Source organism: Hippocampus zosterae, chromosome 3 (genome assembly GCF_025434085.1).
Source record: "Hippocampus zosterae strain Florida chromosome 3, ASM2543408v3, whole genome shotgun sequence".
NCBI classification, from domain to species: domain Eukaryota; kingdom Metazoa; phylum Chordata; class Actinopteri; order Syngnathiformes; family Syngnathidae; genus Hippocampus; species Hippocampus zosterae.
The window spans coordinates 24,665,178-24,675,279 of record NC_067453.1 but is presented as its reverse complement, the minus strand read 5'-3'; the positions used below and the strand labels follow the sequence as shown (position 1 = coordinate 24,675,279).

Genomic DNA, 10,102 nt, shown 5'->3' with positions numbered 1-10,102 from the left:
ACCGGTCTTTCATGGAACACGTGACAAGCAAACAAACAAGCAATAAAAGTTATATTAAAAGCAAAATATGATGTAAGGAGTGATGTAGAAAAAAATAGGACTCACCCTTCAGACATAACTGCTATTTATTGTTGCTTTGGGGCAAAAACAAAGCTTATGTTATTATTACTTTGTATGATTTTTGTTTGTTTGTTTGTTTTGTAATTATTTTTCCTTTCAGATGCATGTCAGTATCCTTCCACAGCAAGATAATCCTTTCTATTTTTACAGAGAAGGCTACTGCGTTGCTAAATCTAACAACATGAAGTTCTGGGTGCAAACAGCTGCCATGGCCCTGTATGCTTTCACACAAGGCCGAATTTCTAAAACAGTGTTCAACCAGCCTCCACAAATTTAGACTTACTAAGCGTACGCTCCAGTTTAATCATCTTTTTAGCTTCCTCCCTTTATTAATTGGAGACACATTTTGAAAAAGAGAGGTATAAGTGCCTCTGACGTCACATAATCACGACCAGTTAAAATGATAAAACGTTGGCTGAAGTGGTCATGAAAGTTTGTACGAGCAAGCTTTGCGGTTCACGGGTTGCAGGTTAAGCACGCCGTTACCATCCATCGTTGCATCGAGAGGTCAAGTCTCGGGTTACATTTGCTCACTTAAAGAAGCATGGAGAGATCGTTCAAGAAGCTCAGCGTATGAATACCAGCTGTCGAGAGGCATTTATGCCTCTCATTAAATCCAAATTGGATTTAACGCAAATAAAATAGACACCCGAAGGGCTTCCGAGGTCCAAAAAAATCACATTTATTTTAAAATCAGCGCATTATCATCCCAACTTACCTTGAAGGTGAAATCGATCACAAATGGCAAGTATAGGAATCAAACTAGCACTCAAACGATCGATGCACTGACACACTTGCATCTCTGCACGCAATTATATCCCCTCCACTCCCGTTTGACTATTGGTGCATCACAATGGAACCGTTCTGGATTCGGTCCAGAGTCAGGACACATTATTGCATGTTATCGTGCAGCACAAGGACACACCTTGTATAGTATGTGTGCCTCAGCCAAGTGGCAGCTCAGTCATCCTTGGTGCAGAGATCAGGTGTTCCGAGCACGTTTGGCGTCCCTGGCTATGGCAGAATAGAATTTGGCATCAAATGCCACATGACTTTGGAACACAGCAGAGCATTTTTTTTTATTATCCGATTGGCACACATGGATCACACAGATGTACAAGTAATATAAAAAGTCTACACACCCTGTTCAATCGCCAAGTTTTTGTGAAGTAAAAAATTAAATGAAGATAAATAATTTCACAAATGTGACATGGTTAATGGTGGCTATCACACAGAAATGTGTGCACTTCTTCCATCCACTGTATTTTGGCGTCAGACATCATGCCAATCAGCATGTGGCTGAGATGTGTCAACTGATACAGCTGAGCTCAGGCGAAAACGTGACAGGAATTTTTATGTTCAAGCATGTAATCTCTCCTGTGGCTTTAAAGACTGCTGTTCCAAAATCTCCTGCCGTCCATTGGCATGAGGTGTTTATCCGTCCGGGCTCAAACACTTTATTGCGTTGCCTTTCCAGTGAGGACATGGGACATCTAAAACAATATTTATAGGAGGGTACACACATACTGTGCTAATTTCTAACACGTAGCAGAATGCGAAAGAGCCCATAAGTGACAAAGGAAAAATTGGCAACATTTACTCCAATTAAAATTCGCAGATTAAGGATTCCAGAAAAAAAAATCCCACATTATTCTCCTACTTTTGGAGAGATTCTCTGATTGTTGGAACCAAGTGACTCCTGATGGTGGCAGTATAGTGACGTCATGGTTTTCCCAGCTACATTCGAGACAACAGAAGAAGAAAAGGCGGAAATTGATAAATCTGCCAAGCGGAGGAAGTGGCATGATTCTAAAGTCATCCCATCCTTTAGTCTCAGTTTCATATGGACACAGTTTATGGCGCTTAGCAGTGAAATACCATAAAGTCTTTCTGTCGCGATCATTTAACCTTCGTCGACTTGTCAAAGCTTCCAAATTAGCTTTAGCTTGCTAGCTTCTGTCAAGACGACTGCGGAAACAGCCTGGATCAGTTAATTACGACAGCAGTGCACTCGTTAAGATGTGTAAAGTCCGAATTCTGAGGGCTTTGGTGGTGAGGCGACTAACCGAGGCCGCTGACGAGATATTCGGGCTCTTTGAGAGGACCATAACGGAATACGAAGAGGAACTGTGTCGCTCCAAAGAGGAGAACGAACGACAGCGACAGCTGCTGGACGCATTTCTCAGGCCAAGTGTGCAACTACAATTGGAAGGTTTGTACGTATTGTACAATTTATTCTCCTCTCACAACGTGTTTTTTTTTCCCTCGAGTTTCTCGATGCTGAAAGCATGTCAAAAACATGAAGTAAATACAGTGGATGATTAACATCCACTGATTAGTGGTGTGAGATACTGCATATTTTTGGCATTGATCCGACACTTAAATTAATCAAATAAATTCCTGTACTTAAGTTATTTTATTTTCAAAAACTACATTTGCATCCAGAGAGGCCCAGCAGCACGAGACATGACTAATCACACAAAATTCATCACAAGAGACCAAAAATAAAAAATCTATGGAATTACAAGGTCCAGAGTTCATCCACCTAATAAATACAGGGCCAGTATTGCCTGTACCAATACTTTTTATGAGTTAAAGTAGATGTATCATATAATTCATAAATCCCAATTAAATCAATCAACCGAAAGCCAATTATACTATTGTTTACAAGTTACAGTATGTGTTCAGGGAATTCAAGACCAAAACTTTATCTCTCCCCTCCAGTGTGTATACAATCTGCAAACAATTTAACATCCCAATTTTTGCAACCCCAGTTACACAATATCTGACTTCACTAAATATATTTTTCTCTCTGTGTATTCTCTCCTGTAGATGTCGAGCAGCCTACGGGCATGAAAGAAGAGTTCGGCTCGGAGCAGCATGAATGGCAGGGCAATGCGGGAGAACAGAAAACACTGGAGCCCTGCCACATAAAAGTGGAAGATCACTGGTCCAACCTGGAGGGTGAAAATGGGAATAGGACAGGGGATGAAGTCAGGTCCTCGCACCTTCATTACAGACAAAGCCATGACACTAAAGAGCCGGCGCTCCTAACTAGCAGCTTGACTGCAGAAACCGCTGAAGACCACAGTGAAGCATCAAAGCCGCACATCCCCTCGGACTTAGGAGCTGACCGTATGACGTCCGACTCGTTGGATGAGAGTCTTCACCGCAACGTAGACTCCCTGGGTAACAGAAAGAAGTTTCAGTGCGGCGACTGTGGCAAGACTTACATGTCCAGGGCGAGCTTGAAAAGGCATACAATGAGCCACACTGGGGAGAGACCTCACAGGTGCTCAATATGCGGTAAGAATTTCACGCAACGTTCGGATTTAGTCATGCACTTACGCAGCCACACCGGATTGAAGCCTTTCGCCTGCACGCTCTGCTGTTGGAAGTTTGCCAAAAAGAGCAGTCTGGTGTTGCACATGAGGCGACACACGGGGGAGAAACCTCACTGGTGCTCGGTGTGCGGAAAACGATTCAGACACCGGTCCAGTCTAGTGGAACACTCTCGCGTTCACATCCAAGGGAGCGTTTACTCCTGCTCTGTGTGCGGCGCCGGATTCACCGGGAAACGCGGTTTGGTGGCGCACAGGAAAACGCACAGCACAGAGCAGGCCCTTTCTTGCACCCTTTGTGGAAAGAAAGTGTCAAACGCGAGCTACTTGGCGTTACACATGAGGATACACACCGGAGAGAAAACACACCTGGAAGAGTCTCACCGGCTTGATGAAGACCAATCGAAAGTGAGAACAACATCGATGATGTCACAGCCTGAGAAGTACATTTGATTCAAGTTCTCAAACTGGCGTTGATGTGAATTCTGTCATCACCTGAGCATCACCTGCTCACACATTTAAGGATGAACTTCAAATAACCTTAACAGCTCAACTGAATTTGACCTTCTCGCAACTTTTGAATGAATGTTTCAGTGCTGAAATGATCAATTGAATACTTCAAAGCAAAATCTCTGCCGCAAGGTTTTGCACTTACTGTTTTTCCACATGTAAATGTTACTGCAGACTCATGTAACATTCTGTGTCAAAATATATTGGCGAGACAGCTGCGGGAGAAGGTCTAAAGGTACCACCGCTATTAGGCAGACCATATTGTAATGCCCCCTACATGTGGTCAAAAATAAACACCACTACCGGTGCACTTTCAGTTGCCTTCACAAACTCACACAATAAACAAGTATGAAGCGCATTCACACACGCGAGCTGCTACGACGACGACGACCGACTTGCACTCAACACACAGGGCAGGCTGCCGTAGGGTGAGCCACTTAATCAACAACTGGACCTCCCAACATCCTCCTATTTACGCTCCCATCTCTGGCACCCATGTCACTCACCAAGCCAGCCATCAGTAGTCCTGAACATAGACATTTGGGTGTTTTATTCAATTACTAAATCCATGGATGGGATAGTTGGAGAACGATGAGTTGTGCAAAAAGTACTGGAACGCTGAAAAAAATGGACACGCACGTTCAGAAGTATATAGAAGGTCATACTGAGTTCTCCTGTTAAAATGATTCTGAGGGAGTTGGTCTGCCTTGAAATGTCTGGAATAACGAAAATGTTATTTTTCTGCCTTGTTAAACTGTTTAAGACTAACAGTGGAACTTCCAAAGTAAATTGAAATGTTATGTTAACCGTTGTCTGCACACTGAATAAAAGTTATTTTGGGGACATTTTTAGCCTGCAACAAATTAATTCACATGGAGAATAAATTGTTTGAAACAGGTTTGGGCCTTTTGAATGAAGTCAACCGGCACTCTGAGTGCCATTCTAGTTTTTGAAGGGAGTGTACACATAGCGATAAATACTGTCTTTGAATCGCAGCCTTTTCCTCAATTAATGATCAAATTCTACAAAGGCCGAGTTTTATTCTCTCTAAAGATTATCCTCAGCAATTATGCTGTTACGTGACTTGTTTAAGTGTTTTTTTTCCCCCTCCACTCAGAGGATGACAAATTTCAAACCTGTTTAATATTTATGAGCCAGATACACTGCGAATGTGAAGTGAAATGGCATTATAGCCGATTAGAAAACAACCCAAAACTCACAAATTGATGGATGAATAGATACTTTTATTATCTGGTGATGCGTTTTTTTCCCCCTCCCTCATCATTTTAAAAATAGGTGAATGTGAAAAATCGAAACTGCAAAATAAATAGCATTGAGCAACATTTCCTGTCAACTCGGGGTTTGCATTTGATGATGGCACCCGATAACAGCATTCTTCCTGAATGCAAATCACACAAATGGAAAGTCGTGTCACCAAATCTTCCCTCATAGGCAACTTCATTCATTTATTCTCGCGCCCGTAACTCCACAATGATCCATGTGGCATTCTTCTGCTCGTGTTTGGCCACTGGCTTTGCAGCCTCATCTTACCTTTGGATAGCGGACTGTAACCAGCCGGTAAGGATTCAATTCTTTTTTTTTTAATAGCTGTGACAATCCAACGCACTTCGGCTCATACAAGTGTAATATGATTCAATGCTCAAATCTGAAAATCAGTTTGTACTTAACATTTTGGAATAATAATAATGCATTTTATTTAAAAGCGCCTTTCATGCCACCCAAGGACACTGTACAAACAATAAGAAAATACAATGTAAAAATCTGCATTTTTTTTTGGGACTTGGAGTCAGGATTTGCATCAGAATATCTACTTTTACCAGTGTATTTTTTTTAACCCGAGTATTTCTACTGAAATAGATTGTGAGTGCTTTTGCCACGTGGTAATCTCATGATGTTTTCTTGTCCTGTTTTATAGGGTCTCGATAACTGCACAATTAAGTGTGAGTGTTTAAGTCACTCCAAAATATAAATACCGATTCCTGCCACCCCTGTGAACGTGACCCCTGTGAACATGACACACATCCTTTTTTTTTTTTTTTTTAATGTCAGATAACTGCACGGACACATTCAAGGTGGTGCCCAGTCGCAGTGCTCCCACCGCACCTGAGTGGGGCCCAGACTACGTGGGAATTGGTAAGGACCACCATCTGTCCGTTCCCATTATGAATGTGACGTGGAGGCTAAAAGCAGATGGTGAGTAACATTTGACACTTTTCGTATACACGCGGTACCGTGTCCTTTAAAAAAAATAAAAATTAAAAACATTCAGATTCATCCTCTCTTTTCCAGCAAGTGTTCTGACACTCCAGGGGTCACAGTTGCGTATTGTTGATCAACATACAAATCAAAGCGTGTGTGTGCACTTCACTTTCAGTGTCGACCGGCAGCTCAATCCCAATTTTAGCAAGGTAAAGGAGCTTCGTGTTCAACTTGAGCTGTGCCAAATAAGTAACCGTGTTTTCCTACTTAGTGGGCATTTTCGTTATCTCGGGTGTCGGTGGAGGCCGGCCACACGTACACACTGACGGCGTCTAATTTGCCGCAACCTGACGTTGGCGATAACGCCATCACAAAGCAAGTGACAGTACCAGGTGAGGTATCGCCACGAGAGTGTGACATATATTTGACTCTGAAATATTTCATGTTGTAATATTTGCTGTCATGGCCAGGATGTGACGACGAAATAATTCGAAACTCCCAGATGTGTTTGGAAAATGGTGAATTGTTTATTGTATTTAAAATACGGTAGTGGTGGCCGGGAATTGCAATTTTAAAAATGTATTATTCTTTAAGGTAGCCTTTGGGACGCTCAAGTCGCAACTGCTTTCTCATTGGGGAAGCATCAAATGCTGTCGGTTTTTGTGGGCTTTGAGGCTGACAAGCATTCCGACCTATACCAGGTCTCCATCCAGAGTGATGGCATCCATTTCTCAAAGAGTGTGTCCAAGGTAACCACAATATAATAATGAAACTGACTTTTGTCAAGCATACTCTGCGCAGCATAGCTATAGAATGGCTTTGGATAAAGAAGTGCAGAGAAGGACCCATTGATTGTAGCCTCCCATATTATTATGACACAGAATTGATCTTATCTTAATTATTCAATCTCACAAACAGGAGAACAGAACATCTTTAAACGTCACCTTTGGCCTGGATCTGTCAAAGCTACTAAAATGTGAACTGCTGATAACAGTAAGTTTTGTTTTCAGGCTTCCTGTAAGAAAAAAATATATATATATCATTTTCGTGTATCAAAGCTTAATGTTCTTTTTTTTTTACCTCTCCCCCACACCCCCAAGATTAAGCCATTTTTCAAACGATGCGTGAATAACGGCTGTCGTCTCGAACAAATGAATATCAATTACTGTTTGTGTAAGTACTGCAATTTCTTTAGCATGAACGAGCAGTCCATGTATCGTGCATCACGTGACGCACTTTGGGTTGACATTTGATAGCAAAAGAAACACCTTTACATCCTGAAACTTGTTGACCTTTTACTGAAGTGACTCAAAGTACACAAAAATGAAAATATTGACAAAAGTTTTTTTTTTCTTTCACATTCAATGAGCAGTATGGCAGTGTTTAAATTAATTTTACAACCAATTCAGATGGGACTTAATAGGTGTTAATGGCGTGTTTTTTTGGTCCTTGTGTTTAAGAAATAACAACCCTTTTGTTTTGTTAGATATCCCACCACGGAATGCAGTGATTAAGGGTGCAGTGGGGGTGGTCTTTGTTGGTGTTTGTTTTGCCTATCTTCTGTGGGCTGCATCCTACAAAGGTAATAGGATTTGATTATAGTCTATGCCAACCTTGTTGCAAGGTGATAGACCAGGGTGAGAAACTGGTGGCCCGTGGGCCACATGTGACCGTACTCTTGAGTCGCCACTTGACTAATTAAAAAAAAAAACTCAGTAATATAAACATTTTTTAGTGAATTGATTTCTTTAAAAATGCACAAAATGAGTTCCTGCACTTAGCAGTCGGTTTGCTGTTCAGCAATTTGGTGCTGTCCTTGAATGGTGAATGTTGTGCAAAACAGCCCTTTGAGCTGTTATGAAACATGAAATATATTCAAGGCGCATATTTTGCATGTCTCCATGTATGTTGCCCATATTTAAAATGGCAATTTTGTCATAGATCTGATTAGTCATTGTGTGTTCCAAATTGGCCCCCCACTGGCGCTAATGAAAATTTGGTGACATCCCGGTGATAGACTAAAAACCTTTAAATAGCAACATCGGAGGGCCTGCTAATTTTGCAGCGGTCTCAATTTTCTTCTCCTCAGATCTCGTCGGTATGGCGTCATCAGCTGCCGACCAACAACCGCAATGTTTGCAGGTGCCAGAAAGAAAAAAAGTCTTCATCCTTTACTCCCTTGACCACCCTTTATACAAAAACATCGTCCTCAAGCTCTCCGCCTTCCTGACGGCCAAATGCGGCATTGAGGTGATCCTGGATCTACTGGATTCCACCCGACTGGGAATACTGGGCCGCATCCAGTGGCTGGACTGGCAGAGAGAACAAATCGAAGGCTCTTCAGATAAGATCCTCCTCCTGTGCTCGCAAGGAGTGCAAGCCAAATGGAGAGCCATGTGCGGCGAGAAGCGGGTTCTCCTGAGGGAAGACCTGCACTCGCCCGTGGGCGACATGCTCACTCCGGCTCTCGGCCTCATCGTCCCTCATCTGGTGCGCCGCGCTACCTTCGAGAAGTACATGGTGGCTTACTTTGAAGACGTTTGTTCCCCGGAAGACGTCCCCTCGCCTTTCCACGTCACGGTTCGATACAACCTCATGAAGCAGTTCGAAGAGCTCTTCTTCAGAATCCTGGATGCCGAAAAGCACGGGCCGGGTAGAGTTTGTCACATTGAAGGACTTGCAGAGGGTGAGTATCACCGCTGCCCCTCAGGTCGAGCCTTGCAGGAGGCCTTAGGGGCTTTCCGGGAGTACCAGCTGAAGCACCCGCAGTGGTTTGATGAGGAACTAGTGGAAGAATTGGAAGTTGAGGAGTAAGTCCCATCATGTAGGATGGTCTTTTCTACCTATGCATGCTTGACAGACGATTAAACAGCAACATACCATACTTTACTCCTTTCACGATATTAGCTTTTGGCCAATTAACTCATTACCTGGCAGCTGATTTCGAAACAGACTTCCCTATTTAGCGCTTTTCAAGATCCCACAAAATCTTGTGTTCCGTAACAATAGAAGTGAACTGAACCCACCAAAAGCAAGAGTCAACTCCCTTCTTTGGCCAGAAATTAGGGGGCGGGGGGGATGATTTTGAGCTCTTTGCATGCTTTAATAATATACAGTCAAGCGTGTCAAGCAGAACAGTGACTCCATAAAACAACAACAGCTAAAAAATATATTAAAAAAAAAAGACAAAATGAATGTCGACTGAGAAGACATTTTGATCGTAAAATAATTCGTTACAGATTGACAACTATAAAACCGTGTCAGAAGCGACACTGACTCACCGCATGTTTCAAATTTAACCTCTCTTCCTTTTTTCACATGCCGTTCATCATTCGCGTCATGAGCTGCGAATTATTTTCCCTTGCCATTTCCACCATCTAAAGTGATCTTTACTGTGGTTTACAAATTCGGATTTCACTGACAAGCTGCCCGAGACACTCTTGCACACCAACCCACTCAAAAAAAAAAAAAACATACTGGACAAAAATATCTACGTCAGTGGTAGTCAATGTTTGCATTCCATTTGGCAAATCTAAAAGTTCATGGCAGTGAATGAGTTCGTAACGACTTCATCCTTATAAGATTACAACTTTTCTTCCTGACAAAATATGTCTTTGTCTTTTTTTCTTCCTTCTAAACGTGACTCCTTTTTTTTTCTTGAAACAAATGTTACTGTAACATTCTAACTTTTTTTTCTCAAGCGTAGTCAACTTTTTAAAAAATTCCTTTGGAATTTTAGGGGTATGTGTGATAGTTCTGTTTCATTCATGTTCAGGGTGTCCTTGAAAAAAAAAAGTACTCTATTTGATTCCGAAGCATCCTTGTTACCCAAAAATGTTTTAGAACCCCTTGTTTGTAATGATGTAAAATAAAAGGCCTCAGAACATACTTGTGGACAACTGTCATTAATG

The 10,102-nt window shown here is 42.1% G+C and overlaps 2 protein-coding genes across 4 annotated transcripts; both read left to right on the top strand.

The window, feature by feature from the left end:
- Window positions 1–1,874: 1,874 nt before the first annotated feature.
- On the top strand, window positions 1,875–4,816 carry LOC127597593 (zinc finger protein 846-like). The gene is made up of 2 exons (XM_052060741.1): window positions 1,875–2,332; window positions 2,953–4,816. The coding sequence occupies exons 1-2, from the start codon at window positions 2,140–2,142 to the stop codon at window positions 3,912–3,914; spliced, it is 1,155 nt and encodes a 384-aa protein (XP_051916701.1). The 5' UTR covers window positions 1,875–2,139; the 3' UTR covers window positions 3,915–4,816.
- On the top strand, window positions 3,291–10,079 carry LOC127597586 (interleukin-17 receptor A). Of its 3 annotated transcripts, XM_052060729.1 has the most exons (12): window positions 5,044–5,549; window positions 5,908–5,932; window positions 6,042–6,185; window positions 6,282–6,400; window positions 6,463–6,583; window positions 6,662–6,709; window positions 6,786–6,940; window positions 7,110–7,184; window positions 7,292–7,364; window positions 7,678–7,773; window positions 8,281–8,333; window positions 8,406–10,079. In XM_052060729.1, exons 1-12 carry the CDS (start codon window positions 5,463–5,465, stop codon window positions 9,003–9,005), a joined length of 1,596 nt encoding a protein of 531 aa, XP_051916689.1. In that variant the 5' UTR covers window positions 5,044–5,462; the 3' UTR covers window positions 9,006–10,079. The 3 variants fall into 3 exon arrangements, with proteins under 3 accessions (XP_051916690.1, XP_051916689.1, XP_051916688.1); XM_052060730.1 differs by lacking the exon at window positions 5,044–5,549 and adding an exon at window positions 3,291–3,426 and having other exon boundaries at window positions 8,281–10,079; XM_052060728.1 differs by having other exon boundaries at window positions 8,281–10,079.
- Window positions 10,080–10,102: the final 23 nt, after the last annotated feature.